General features: G+C 44.5%; 1 protein-coding gene across 8 annotated transcripts in view; it reads right to left on the minus strand.

Moving 5' to 3' along the window:
- Positions 1 to 3,009: 3,009 nt before the first annotated feature.
- SUN1 (Sad1 and UNC84 domain containing 1) overlaps positions 3,010 to 14,726 on the minus strand; it is a 38,420-nt gene continuing 26,703 nt past the window's right edge. For all 8 annotated transcript variants that reach the window (XM_060260986.1, XM_060260985.1, XM_060260982.1 and 5 more), the window contains 6 exons: positions 12,806 to 12,979; positions 11,155 to 11,239; positions 9,593 to 9,708; positions 7,192 to 7,359; positions 5,701 to 5,793; positions 3,010 to 4,685 (listed from right to left, as the gene is read on the minus strand). In XM_060260986.1, the coding sequence (XP_060116969.1) occupies positions 4,572 to 4,685; positions 5,701 to 5,793; positions 7,192 to 7,359; positions 9,593 to 9,708; positions 11,155 to 11,239; positions 12,806 to 12,979 (750 nt within the window). In that variant the 3' untranslated portion in view covers positions 3,010 to 4,571. The remainder of the gene's footprint in view (positions 4,686 to 5,700; positions 5,794 to 7,191; positions 7,360 to 9,592; positions 9,709 to 11,154; positions 11,240 to 12,805; positions 12,980 to 14,726) is intronic.

Here is a 14,726-nt window from a genome sequence, read left to right on the forward strand (position 1 = left end):
TCACGTGACGGCGCAAAAGCCGCAGGCGAGGAGAGGGGGAGCGTCCCTATGGCAACTCTGAGCAAGGAGGGCGCGCGCTGACGGCGAGTTAAGCCAGAGCCTTTCACTTGCCAACTTCCAGGTGGGGCCTGGTGACCTCCCGGAATTACAACAGGGCTCCGGATGGCAGAGAAAACTGCTGTTCCCAGGGGCAGCGTGTATTATACGCAGGGTTGCCAACCTCTAGGACCGGTTAACCAGAAAAACAAGGCACCCACAGTGATCCAATGAACTGCATGTTGCCCAAAAATGGTTTCAGTCTCTTCCGTTCTGAATTCCAATTATTTACTCTTTTCAGTCCGAATTTCATACATCTGATGTACAAAAACCACGCAATTGCCAGACTACAAAATATCCCCCCATAGGTGATGATATTCATAGAATCATAGAGTTGGAAGGGACCTCCAGGGTCATCTAGTCCAACCCCCTGCACAATGCAGGAAAATCACAAATACCTCCCCCTAAATTCACAGGATCTTCATTGCTGTCAGATGGCCAAGGAAGGAGAGCCCACCACCCAAGGAAGGAGAGCCTACCACCTTCTAAGGAAGCCTGTTCCACTGAGGAACTGCTCTAATGGTCAGGAAGTTCCTCATGTTTAGCCGGAAACTCTTGATTTAATTTCAACCCATTATTTTGGTCCTACCTTCTGGGGCCACAGAAAACAATTCCACACCATCCTCAAGATGACAGCCCTTCAAGTACTTGAAGATGATCATATCACTTCTCAGCTGCTTTCTCTCAAGGCTAAACATGCCCAGTTCCCTCAGCCTTTCCTCATAGGACTTGGTCTCCAGACTCCTCACCGTCTTCGTCGCCCTCTGGACCTGTTCCAGCTTGTCTATATCCTTAAAATGTGGTACCCAAAACGGAACACAATACTCCAGGTGAGGTCTACCAGAGCAAAGTGAAACCTAGTGTTGGCAACCCTTCCTAGTAGGCAGCTGTCACAAAATGCCACACAATGGCTGGTGACGCACTTATTTGGAGTAGTAGATTGTAAAGTAATTAATAGTAAAATGTAACGTAATTTGGCATAGTAGATTAGAATGTATTTCCCTGGTCTGGGGATGGGGAGATACATTTTCCAGCCAATTACATCATCTCAGAGAAGAGGATGCTGTACTGTTGTCTCCATGCTTGATGGGAGATGGATAGAGCATAAGGACAGGATCTCAGTTACCGGTAATTATGCTCAGCATTCCACAATTAAGGGTACATCTGCCCATCAATCTCAAATTTTGATATTTCTTTCACTATGTCCCTTCCCCATAGAATTAAACCCAAACAAATGATGGCCACATAAACTAAGCTTATTATTCCAGTTTGGTACTTGCATCTGTCAACTTTATTATGCTGTATGCTAATTTGCTGCTCATTCTCTGTCTACTTCCATTTCAATGTATCTGAAGAAGTGTGCATGCACACAGTTTATACATTGAATAAAACTTTCGTTGGCCGTAAAGGTGCCAGAAATTTTGTTCTGCTGCTTCAGACCAACATGGCTACCCATCTGACTCTATCTTCACAAACACAGAGAGTCAGAGATGGCAGGTTTGGCTAATCCTTTTGAAAGTCATCCAGGTTGCAACTCAAGTACTCTAGTGTTGCTTTCCCACTAATATGCATGTTGTGACTCAATGTGAATGCCACACACTGACATTAATGATTAACTGGTTTTCAAAGGGCACTAATTCTTTGTGGTATTTAGAACCATTTGGCACACATTCCAAAGAAGGAAAGGAACTTATTACTTCCAATATTACATTCTTAGTATCTTCTCATCAGGTTGGGAGGTAGCAAAGGATACCAGGAGACAATTTTTTTGGGGGGGGGGAGGGGAATGATTTACAAAAATACATTGCACAAAATCTATTTTTTCCCTATTTTAAAAATAAGTTGGTGGTAGTCAAAATATTCACCACCTCAGTCAATAGTTTTAAAAACAGCCACCATTATCCACAGGCATTCTAGGAAAACTTTGGTTGCTGTGCTGAAATTCCTCATGAAGTTCTATTTTAATTTTTTTCAGGTGACTGTCGTGGAGCTAATTGTGTCCTTGAGGCTTTCCCCAAATGCATGTGACATCTAGGTCCAGTCTCTCCCTAAAAGCTGTCGGTGAGAACCGTTGGAATGTTGAGAGAAGGAAACCTGGAAAACAGTTGAAAAAATTACAGCTAAGGGATAGCAGAAGAAGTTGACAGCTTAGATTCTGAGGGGAAACAGTTTTTGTCTGACTGAAGGGGACTGTATAGGACAGCTGTTAAGAGCAAGCTGGAAAAAAAATTGCAACTAAAGAATCCAACTTTCCCTTTATGCTGGACCATGTCAGAGTAGGTGTGATTGTGACACTAGAGCAAGGCATGGATCCTAATCACAGTGAACCGTTGGTAATGGATGGACTTAACTCAGTCATTAGCAAGAAAGGATTCAAGGGCTCAGCATCCTCAGACCTCCCTTGGTCACATCAGAAAGCCCAGTGGAAGAGAAAAACATAATTCAAGGGCGAATCCCTAAATTTCCACTAGTTTCCCATTCTGGAGCTGGCAACCCCACCCCATTCCCCCAACACACACATTAAACTAGGAGTTCCATCCTTCTCCACAAATCAATATATACTTGCTATCTGATCAGTTTCATGCCAGCTCAGGATCCAACCCCAGTATACGTGTGTGCATGTATTTAGGCATCACAGCAAACAGTAAGAGAGATGGAGATGACAAGTTTAGCTAAATCTTTTTGAAAGTCATCCAGGCCGCAGCTCAAGTTCTCTAGTGTTGCTTTCCCACTAACATGTATTCTGGGAGACAATCACATGCAAAGTGGAGCTGGTGGGAATGTCACACAGACATTTATGATACACCTGGTTTGCAAGGAGCATGCATTTTTGGCGAGATTTAGAGCCATTTAGCACACATTCCAAAGAAAAGAAATTTTATTACTTCCAAATATTACATGCGCTTTCAAAAAAAAAAAAATCAAAACTCTTAAACATTGTAATAGGTTCTTGTCAGTTTGGAAGGCAGCAAAGGATACCAGAGACAAATATTTTGAAAAAGCATTTACAAAAATACATTGCACAAAGTCCTATTTTCTTTTTTTTTCTTTTTGTTTCTTTAAAAATAAGTTAGTGTTAAAGTTAGTGTTATTCAAAATATTCCCCACCCTCTCTGCTCCCCAATTTAGTTTTATACAGAACAATTCTTATATTTATAGATTTATTTTATATATTTAACCTACAGTATATGAAACACCTATACATATTTAGCAAACTCTTCTCAACAGGCCATTGGTTCTATTTCTAGCTGAACTTTAACTGAATAAAACACAGTATTCCTCCAGAGATAACTTAAAAAAAAAAAAATATTTGACGACTCTTGTGGAACACACATTAACCACCTATTTGGAAAACAACACAGCACCACCGTTGTCTTTCCAAGAAGAAAGAAACATATATTTCAGTTATTCCTCCTGCTCAACCCCACCACTGAAAAAGTAGGGTATGAGCACTGTAAAAGTTCTGCATGCCATCAGTTTAAGGATACTTTTTCCAAAAGGCGTTTAATAGCATTCATATCATATTCAAAAAGGATCCAGAGCCACAAGGGCTAATTTAAGAAGCCCCCTGAGCCACAGGAGTTCTAGTAAAACTTTGGTCATTGTGCTGAAGTTCCCAACCAAGTTCTGTTTTTATTTTTTTGCAGATGACGATGTAGCAGAGCTAAAGGTGTCCTTGAGGTTTTCCCCAAATGCCCATTATGTTGGAGGTTCCCCCTGGCTTTCTAAAAGGTTAGCAGCAATGCCAGGATCCCCAACAAGACTTTGGGAAAATAAACCACAAGAGTGTGTGAATAAGTCCGGGGTACGAATTCTGGTTGCATGTTAACCAGTCACAGCATTTCTGGCATCACTCTCTTAAGTCTGGGTGTTTTTTACATCTCACTACAGATCTTTTACTACACCCCCACCTATCCTCATGAGCCCATCCAGTTCAGGCCCCCCCCCCCACAACATTCCTTCTGGGACCAGAACCCCCTTCTTCCTCTGTGTACATACTACATTTCTGTTTAGAACAACTGCTTAGCTAAGCCTACATTCAACATACTGACAACATACTCATTCCATACTAATTACTAATTCCAGACTAATACTGAATACTAATTACAACTGCCAGCAACTTGCTCAAAAGAGGAAAAAGGGTGATTTTTTAAAAAATAAAGTCCTTCCTTCCCAAGTGCATTTTTAATGATCCGTAACAGATTCCAGGTCTCGTGTTTGAATTACTGTGCCTTTACACTCCTGTGTGGCAAAATAAAGATCTTCCCTTTTGGTTTTGTTTTATCGTTTTATTGGTCTGCAGTTTGGCATGCGATAGAATGAAATGTTAAAAAATATAAAACCCTCTGGCAGTTATGGGCTGAGCATTCAAGCAAATAACCATTGAGTTTGGCATACAATTCAGGTTGGCAGTCTTCTACACAATATACATATATACAGGGGGAAATGTATCCACAGGAAGCCCTGCATCACATTCACTGGGCAAGTCTCCCGTGCACACGGAAACGATACAGGCACGTGTACTCAGCATTGCCCCAGTTGGAAAGGATTTTTAATTCAACAATCTGATATGCTTTGTCCACGGCATCCTACAAGAAAGAAATAGAACACGTGGTAATTTATTTTAGGAAATTTAAGTTTTTGGGCAGCAAACATACCATTGTAATGTGCTGAAAATCTGTGCCCATTTTCTAGCCACAATTAAACACACATTCACTCGGACCAATTTCAGTGGGAGTGACCAACATTAAGTCTTCCACTTAAAATCAATGAGACTGAAAATGGTTTCAGTTTAATCTGGGTTGTGGGTTGTTGTTTTTTAAACTCTCAAAGGATCCAAAGTCTTGTACCTGCAAGCTCCTACATACCCCTCCTCATTTGCCTTCTGCTTTTCACACATTTTTAATGACCACTTCCCCTGTTGCTTCTAAAATGTTGCAGCCACAGATACTGGCCTGTTAAGATGATTCACAACATCATCATAGGTAGAGCTCCACAAGGGTCTTTAAGCTGGAGCAGTCTTCACTGTAAGCCTCTGCAAGTGCCTCTTCCCTTGGAAACAGACCTGTGCATCAGCACGCCTTACTAAAGAGGTCAAAAGAGTCCTGGGGAACCTGTTTTAGCAGAACTACAACATTTTTAGCTGACTTCTAACCCAGCCATTTGAAATAGGAGCAGTTCAGGTGCAGATATTAGGACTTTTTTTTTACAGGTTCCTGGTGTAAACAGCTATTTGCCAGAGTCAAGACCTTTTCGAAGGAGGTTAGAAAACTTTATTGAAAGTTGGCTCTGGTCTCTCAGCTGGACAAAAAGCAACCAACAAGCAGGTAAATATGCCCTGTGGGGCTAGACAGTAGGTTCTGAGGCCACATTTGAATAGACAGAATAAGTAACATGTCCGGACGTTGCCTGCTGCAAAAGACAATGCCCATTTCTTTATTTCACAGGCATTTTTTGTGAATTGAAACGAACACATTGCCATCTTTATGCAACGGTTCTACACCCATGTTGAAAGAGTACAGGCCACAAACACAGAACAGAGAATGAGAGAGAAACAAAGGCAGGTGTACTTTACAACTGTCTTTTCTAGCAAGGTTAACATACCGTTGCTTGGAATATCTGTAACGATTTGCCATCTTGATCATACGTATACTGCCCTAGCAGGACACCTTCTTCCTGATATTCATCGTCTAGACCCTGTCAAAATAAAAGAGGGAGGAGTGGTTAGTAGTTCTTTCAAGAGAATAGATTCAAAAGGAAAAAAACCCTCACTAATGAAAGGATTCTCTCCTTAAAAGGACAGGAAGATCCACTATAGCAGGGGTGGCCAACGGTAGCTCTCCAGATGTTTTTTGCCTACAACTCCCATCAACCCCAGCCATTGGCCATGCTGGCTGGGGCTGATGGGAGTTGTAGGCAAAAAACATCTGGAGAGCTACCGTTGCCCACCCCTGCACAATATCATAATGTGGACAACAAATAAAGGAGGGAGGGAGGTCATATTTGCTGTCTAGTAGACTTTTTAAAAAATGAAGGATGGGAGTATGAATATTCTGGCAAGCAATAATAAATTTGACTTCCATTTTGTAAATCTTTACAGTTTATTAAAAGATGTGTATTTTGCTTGTTCAAAGAGGTAAAACTATCAGATAAAGGAGACTTGAAGACAGAAAAACAACCAACCAGAATTAAACAACCCAGAAACAACTTCAGATACAGGACAATCTATAGCTTGCAGTTTGAACAGCCTTCATAGTGCCCCAAAAACAAAGCAAGATGGGTGGGGGCTTTTCAAACCCCTTTGGACAGCTCACCCCAAAGAGCCACAAGCCACAACTGAGGAGGAAAGCAGGAATGTCAGCAAAAAAGCCTTTGGAAGACTTAGAAGTCAGTGGGCCTTCACAAGATAAATACCCTGGGTTTATCAGACTCTCTGTGTTTCCTTGCAAGAAGACCTTTCCCACTCTGTTTTATAAGATCCTAACGAGTGCAGTGCTTTGGTGTTTCATCGCTCTCATAAAATAATTTTAACATGGTGGAATTTAAAATCCTTTGAGAATAACCATTAACTGCAATTAAGGTTGCCAAGTCCAATTCAAGAAATATCTGGGGACTTTGGGGGTAGAGCCAGGAGCAAGGGTGTGACAAGCGTAATTGAGCTCCAAAGGGAGTTCTGGCCATCACATTTCAAGGGACTGCACATCTTTTAAATGCCTTCCTTCCACAGGAAATAATGAAGGATAGGGGCACCTTCTTTGGGGGCTCATAGAATTGGACCCCCTGGTCCAATCTTTTTGAAGCTTAGGGAGTATTTTGGGGAGAGCCACTGGATACTATACTGAAAATTTGGTGCCTCTACCTCAAAAAACAGGGCCCCCAGAGCCCCAGATACCTGTGGATAAATTCTCCATTATTTTCTATGGGAATCATGAGTACCCAGCAGACATTTCCCTCCCCTCCCCCCGCTTTGTGATGACCCTGCAGCGGTGGGAGGGCCTCCAAACCAGGGGATCCCCCGCCCCCACCTGGGGATTGGCAACCCTAACTGCAATCAACACGAGCAAAAGCATTCAGTTTGCCAAAGATAAAACTTACATATACAGCAAAATCTTTTGGTGCACTGTCAATGTTTCCTCTGGGAGAAAGTGATTTTGAAATATGTTCCAGAGTGAAAGCTGTAGGATGGATCGTCATTGAAAGTCGGATGACCAGGTGCCCCTGTGATCCACGAAATGCCCAGCAGTTTCCTGGGTATATCTCAGGCTGAGTGGATGGGGAAGGGTGGGGGGGGGGGGAGATAAGATAATACTTGCTGTAGTACTTCAGTAACAGAAGATGCTCTGTGTCATGCACACAGGTGGAGTAATAACACAACCGACAGCATATTGTTCCATGAAAATTAATAGCTCGGCTAAAAAGCACATGCCATCGTATGGTGGCCTTTTTAGAACAAATCATTTCAGGCAGGGGGTGTGGCGATTCGAAAACAGAGCAACTGACCACTGCATCCTCATCAACAATATTTTCTTTCTCCTCTATGGGACTTGAGAAGGATGAAAACCGTCTGGTATGACCTTGTCTGGCTGCAAAAAGAGACTTTCTCTGGGTGCCTCCCCGGCTCCAGAGCAGTTCAGAAGGCCCTTCTTGCCCTACTGCCCAGTTCCTGGAGCTCTCGCCCAATGACCTCCCTTCACTTTCAGGCCCCTGCAGCCTGCCTTTCTGCTCAGACAAACATGCCCTTCTTTCCTAGTGCTAGCTACCCAGGGTACACTGGGGTGCCTGACTGCTCCTGGCCCGATTTTTAGCTGCTCTTCAGTTTCCTTGACATTGGTGGTTTCCATTGGGGGATGAATCTTATTGTGTTGTTTTAATTGATGGCAAGCTGTCTTTGATCCCATGTTGAAGAACACCAATACAGAATGTTTGAAAAATCAACGTGGTTTTCAAAGACATTTTTACCTTCAAGGAAACATTCTACAATGCCTGTTATTTTTCCTTATTTCCTTTTATACCCACCTTTCTCCCCAACGGGGGCCCAAAGCAGCTAACATAATTCTCCCCTCCTCTAGTTTACTAGGTAAGATAGGTTATGAGGAGTGTGTGACTGGCCCAAAGTCACCCAGTGAGTTTCTGTGACAGAGCCGGGATTCAAACCTGGGCCCCAGCCCAACACTCTTAACCACCAAACCACCCTAAGTCTCCAGTCATGGCTGAGGATTTTAGGGTGGAAATATGGCCTGGACAGACCAGGCCTGCTGCGCTCCACTCGCCTCTTCAGTGCGCTAAAAGTGTTCCTCAGAAGAGATTAAGGTTGAACACTCTTATGTGTTTATCTCTTCCCCTTTTACCTTCTAAACAGAGTCAGCCTGGCTCACCAAATCACATTAAATTGTTCTCTTTACAATCCAGGCAAGACGAACCCCAGAGATTCTCAGCACGCTCTGTTGCTTTCTTTAAGTTTCTTAAAGGCTTGCAGGATCAGACCAAGACCCACCCAGTCCAGGATCTTTTGCCATCAAGTGCCTACCAGTGGACCTTCAGTCCAGTCCAATTCTTCTTTGTAAATATAGAACCATAAGCCTAAACTTAGCTTCAAGTGTGATTACAGTTGCAGCTGCTGTTAAAATAAAGTTTCTGCACAAATGAGGAGGAGGGAGAGGATGCTGACATTCTGACAGTGTATCATTGGCCTTCTGCACAGGTTCGCTTGATTACACGGTATGCCTCACCATTTGTGGATGCAGCGCCTTTGGTAGCAGAATGGGAGACTCACTATAGGACTGGCCAGATCCCCAAGGGAAAACTCTAGATGGGGAATGGATGAAGGCTGTCTCCCCCACCCTTATGCCCGCCACACAGAAGCCTTTCTCAGCAGCAATCATCCCACTGGCAGAAAATGAATTACTTCCAGCTCAGCAAAGCTGAGCAGCCCTGATGTATTTGAGACACCTGACCTATGCAGCCTGCCACGGCACTTTGTGGGAATTGGTGTTGCTTAGGGCTGCAGCAGAGTAGCCAGCTACAAAAGTCCCAGCTTTGAACAAAAATGCATACAGGTGGAAGCACTGCTCTGTCTGAATGCATTATATTGACAGCGTCTTTGTTAATCGCTCCCCCATTCTGGAAACCTTGATTGCATTTAAAACTGCTCTGCTTAATCATAAGCATTTCGCAAGTTCAGCTCCAGTTAGTGCTCTGGGTGGCAAGGAAATGCGGCTGATGCTAAATGAATACCTCAGCACGCTCTTGCCAAAGACCTGTAAAGACAGCTCATCTGCCATGGAACAAACGATCTTGTGCAGCATCCACGCCTCCTCTATGACCACTGGTTGGAGCAACCCCCAGAACCAAACTGGATTTGGTTAATGCAGGAGTGAGTTGCTCCAATCAAATGACTTTTAACATAGGCACTGTCTGAGTTGCACCAGCCCTCAGGAACCAAAGACTTCAACGCACACATGAGCATCAGCAAGCATTTTTAAAAGGCACTAATTACCTGAATCACCGTGCGAGGAGACTGAGAGAAGTACCACAGAGGAACACCAAAAAGGCTTATCACTGCTGTTTGCGTGTTATAGGTCTCTGAACAACGAGTACTCAGAACACTGCCACCTTGGAGAGACAAGGGTGGGGTTAATTTCCACACCATGTGCACAACACACCACTAGGAACCATTCCGGCTAAAATTTATTATATATATATATATATATATATATATATATATATATATATATAAATTTTTTGCCACTGTGTGACACAGAGTGTTGGACTGGATGGGCCACTGGCCTGATCCAACGTGGCTTCTCTTATGTTCTTATGTGACACAGAGTGTTGGACTGGATGGGCCACTGGCCTGATCCAACGTGGCTTCTCTTATGTTCTTATGTGACACAGAGTGTTGGACTGGATGGGCCATTGGCCTGATCAAACATGGCTTCTCTTATGTTCTTATGTGACACAGAGTGTTGGACTGGATGGGCCACTGGCCTGATCTAACATGGCTTCTCTTCTGTTCTTATGTACAGTCAAGACAGCCAGGTCATCCTCTGGCCATCACCTTCACGGAGCAGTGTCAGACTCACTTGGAGGTCTGGGAGAAGCAGTGCAGATGGACAGTCTCAGGAACGCACCAGGCTGCCTTGGGAACAAACTCCCAGGTCCTGCCACAGGCGCAGATGGAAGCATGTTTGCCGATTCCTAACTGTGGTAACAATGAATGTGGTGTGTGTGTGTGTTTTCATTTACTCAGCACCTGAAAGTGCAATTCTCTGTTGAGGTTCAGAGGGAAGCTTGAGAAACACCCTACAATTTTTTGCTTTTCCAATCACTGCGCGTTTCTAGTTTCAGAAGGGAATTGCTTCATCCCTGCAGTAGAAAGGCAAGATTCAAGTCTGGAAGCACCCTCGAGACCAGCCAGATTTTTGCAGTGTAAGCTCCTCTAAGAGAACTTTGACTCTTGAGAGCTTACACCCCGAAAATCTGGTTGGTCTCAAAGGTGCTACTGGACTTGAATCCAGCTCTTGTACGTTTCTGCCATGACCACAGGGAAGAGCATGGCATTTTGTGGGCAGTGTTTTTTTAAAGGAGCATGCACTTTACACATGTGGAATGGCTTTACTCGATCAGACAGCTGAATCCTCTAGTCCACTCCTGTGTCCTCGGACTGGCAGCAAGTCTCAAAAGTTGTGGAGCAGAGTCTTGCCCAGACCCGCTTCCTTTAATTGGAGATACCAGGGACTGAACCTGTGACCTTTTACATACCACAGCTGGGGAACTTCCCACTTGAACCAGGAACCCTTTCACATTTCTGGCGGTCAAGGGGAAGGGTGGCTTTGTGCAACTGTCCGTCACACTCCTGTGGCTCCCAAGTTTAGCTGCACCCACCCACTGTCTTATTTCTCCCAGTCTCGCACCAAGTGTTAGCCCCTGAGATCAAGATATTAACAGCAATCTAAACCAGACTTGAAAAGTTTGCATTTGTTTTTAAATTAAATTGTTTAGAGCTTCTGAGAACGGAGGGTGCAGGTGAACAATTTCCCCCACCCCACCCCTTCTTACCACCGGACTCCAGTGCAAAGTCTGCCAGGCCTGTCTTGTCTTCTGAATAAAGCTTCAGTGCATTGTTCACAATAGTATGTGCTTGCTGCAAACATGCAGAAGGAAAACAAACAAACAAGAAGCATGAGAAATCAGGAGAATCTTCCATTGCTCTTTTTCAAGAGTACTGTGATGTCAATGCAAGTCATGCCCCACTGTCGAAGATGGCCTGGCCTCCCCTGCAGAATTGTCTCCACAAATCTTTATGTGCTTTTTAGTAAGGCTTTACGATAGTCAGCAATCATCAGGGATGTCATCAGCTCTCAAGACCACAGCCCAAGCAGACAAGCTGCCCCCAAACTGCTTAAATGCACAGCAACTGTCTTCACTGCCACAGGAGGTGGCGGTGGCTACAAGCATAGCCAGTTTTAAGAGGGGATTGGATAAAAATATGGAGCAGAGGTCCATCAGTGGCTATTAGCCACAGTGTGTGTGTATATATATGTTTGTGTGTGTGTGTGTATGTACACACACACATATATTGGCCACTGTGTGACACAGAGTGTTGGACTGGATGGACCATTGGACTGATCCAACATGGCTTCTCTTATGTTCTTATATGACTCAGAGTGTTGGACTGGATGGACCATTGGACTGATCCAACATGGCTTCTCTTATGTTCTTATGTGACACAGAGTGTTGGACTGGATGGACCATTGGACTGATCCAACATGGCTTCTCTTATGTTCTTATATGACTCAGAGTGTTGGACTGGATGGACCATTGGACTGATCCAACATGGCTTCTCTTATGTTCTTATGTGACTCAGAGTGTTGGACTGGATGGACCATTGGACTGATCCAACATGGCTTCTCTTATGTTCTTATGTGACACAGAGTGTTGGACTGGATGGGCCATTGGCCTGATCCAACATGGCTTCTCTTATGTTCTTATGTGACACAGAGTGTTGGACTGGATGGGCCATTGGCCTGATCCAACATGGCTTCTCTTATGTTCTTATGTGACACAGAGTGTTGGACTGGATGGGCCATTGGCCTGATCCAACATGGCTTCTCTTATGTTCTTATGTGACACAGAGTGTTGGACTGGATGGGCCATTGGCCTGATCCAACAGGGCTTCTCTTATGTTCTTATGTGACACAGAGTTTTGGACTGGATGGGCCATTGGCCTGATCCAACATGGCTTCTCTTATGTTCTTATGTGACTCAGAGTGTTGGACTGGATGGACCATTGGACTGATCCAACATGGCTTCTCTTATGTTCTTATGAGGTGTTTCAGAACCAGAGGAGTGCCAGCTGTTCTTCAGGAGCTGTGCAGGTGTTCTAGGTGGTGGGCAGTGAAATGGGGTCATTTAGTTGGTGGCTGCAGCTGCATTTATAGCCATGCCACTCCCTCCCAGAGATGAGGAGTGATGCCTTCTCCACAACAGTTCCTGCACCTAATAAAAGCACGCTTAGGCACATCTTTAGCAGGCATCTCAGCCGTTAGGACTTGGCTGTTTAGAGAAGTGATTCACACAGACATCCATTATCTTATGCTAAGATGCATTTCAAAATTTAAGAATTATGCTCACATTCTTGAAAGTGGAGTTGCAAAAATTAACCCCTCCCAAGTACCACTGCAAGAAACGGTCAATACTTTCCACGTACTTCCTCTGTGATGCCCGACACTCCAGCCTGGCTCGCAATGCTCCTCACCAGTTCTGGAGACGGCCTAGTGTTTGTCTCGGTCATGTGGCAACTGAGTCTCCTGATGATCCTTCGCTCCACATCACGCAGCAAAACCTGCACGCTGCTCTTGCTGGCAAAGTGAGATGACAGCCACTGAAGCAGCAAAACAAAAGATCACATGTGAAGATGTATTATGAGTGTCAGTAATGCATTTACTTCACTGGAATACTCCTTGCATTTAGTAGCAGGGCACATGCATTGACTTGACAGCAGATGCGCAAAGAGGATTACCGAGTTTCTAGGTGCTGCCTGGAATTCAGAAGACAGCAGCACTTCACCAGTTTTTGTGCTCATTGGAACAAGGCCTTAGCTGGACTTTCAGTTTTCTTTCTGAGGAAGTGCTATTCACATTCCGTTAAATGTTCTATACTCTCATGATCTAGATAAGAGTTTTAAAGCCTTTAGAACTTAGTTTTTATCCAAGGCCTGGTTCCAAATAAATGTGCTTCCTTCATGAGCTGGGGGGGAGGGGGAAGGTTTAATTCGTTTTCCCCCTGATATGCAGCCCTTCCCCATTTTGAAACTTGTGGGTAAGGATCAAAAGCAATGTATGTTTAAAGGTGAAGGGCAGTCAAGTCTGAGGGTGGTGTGGTGTAGTGGTTAGGACCTGGGAGAACCAGGTTCAAATCTCTCGCTTGACTACGGAAGCCTGCCAGGTGGACTACGGAAGCCTGTCACAATCTCTTACCCCAGCTTCCCTGAACAGATTCCTGAGAAAGAGAAACCTGGACCTGCCAAGCAAGTATGGCCCTCAGCCTCGTATGCAGCTAGCATTCAGTTCCTGACGGAAGCTTGGATTCTCTCTCCCTCTCCACACAATAGGGGCAGGACTCCAACTGAGAAAAATCCCTCCTTGAACTTCTCTAAGGCGGCTGCTAACTCTAATCCAGCCCGTGCCAAAAGGCAATTAACTGGACATATGGTTATGGGGTAAGGAGGGAATTCATAGCAACCTCTCCTCTGGACAGATGGAGTTCCACATTTAGACTCTTGTGATTGGGGCTTCTAATCTTACTGCCACCTGGGTCTCTTCCTTCTTCGCTCACTGCTTCTCCAGAAGGAAACCTGATTATGCAAAATCTACTTCACTTTTGTAGCCGATGGGTTAGAAGAATGGTTCAACTAGCATGGCTTTCGGGGTGTCTTAATTTTAAAAACATTGGAAAAAACATTCCTGGCTTTTACGAACTGCAATGCTGAACATATGCCAAATGGTGACATTAAATCTATCCAGTTCAGCGTACGCACCCAGCACTGCTCTGTGGGGCTGGTTAGGCTACACCCAAAGGCACCTGGTGAAATATCCAGCCAGAAGAGGATTTGAACCTCAGCTTCCCATTCACAAATGGCAGCTCTGCAGCCTTATCCCAAGGTTGCTCCCTTTTGATCAAAGGGAGTGATTATTAATGGTTCCTCATCCTCTTGGAGAGGAGTGACAAGTGGAGAACCTCACTCCAGTTTTCAGCTAAACATTAGGAAGAACTTCCTGACAGAGCGGTTCCTCAGTGGAACAGGCTTCCTCGGGAGGTGGTGGGCTCTTCTCCTTTGGTGGTTTTGAAACAGAGGCTAGATGGCCATCTGATGGCAATGCCGATTCTGCAAAGGAGGGCAGGAACGGCTGCATCAGTGTTTCGTTCTCGTGGCTCCTTCTTACATGCCCAAGGAAATGCCGTTTGCCACTTTGGGATCAGGTAGTAATTTTTCTCCAGGTTAGTTTTGGCAGGGATCCTGGAGAGGGTGTTTTTTTTTTTTTAACATCTTCTGGGCTTGGAGCAGGGTGTGTGTGGAGTGAGGAGGTACTTGCACCTGGGGTTTTTTGCCACTGCGTGACACAGAGTGT

The sequence above is a fragment of the Heteronotia binoei genome, chromosome 20 (assembly GCF_032191835.1).
Source record: "Heteronotia binoei isolate CCM8104 ecotype False Entrance Well chromosome 20, APGP_CSIRO_Hbin_v1, whole genome shotgun sequence".
NCBI classification, from domain to species: Eukaryota; Metazoa; Chordata; class Lepidosauria; order Squamata; family Gekkonidae; genus Heteronotia; species Heteronotia binoei.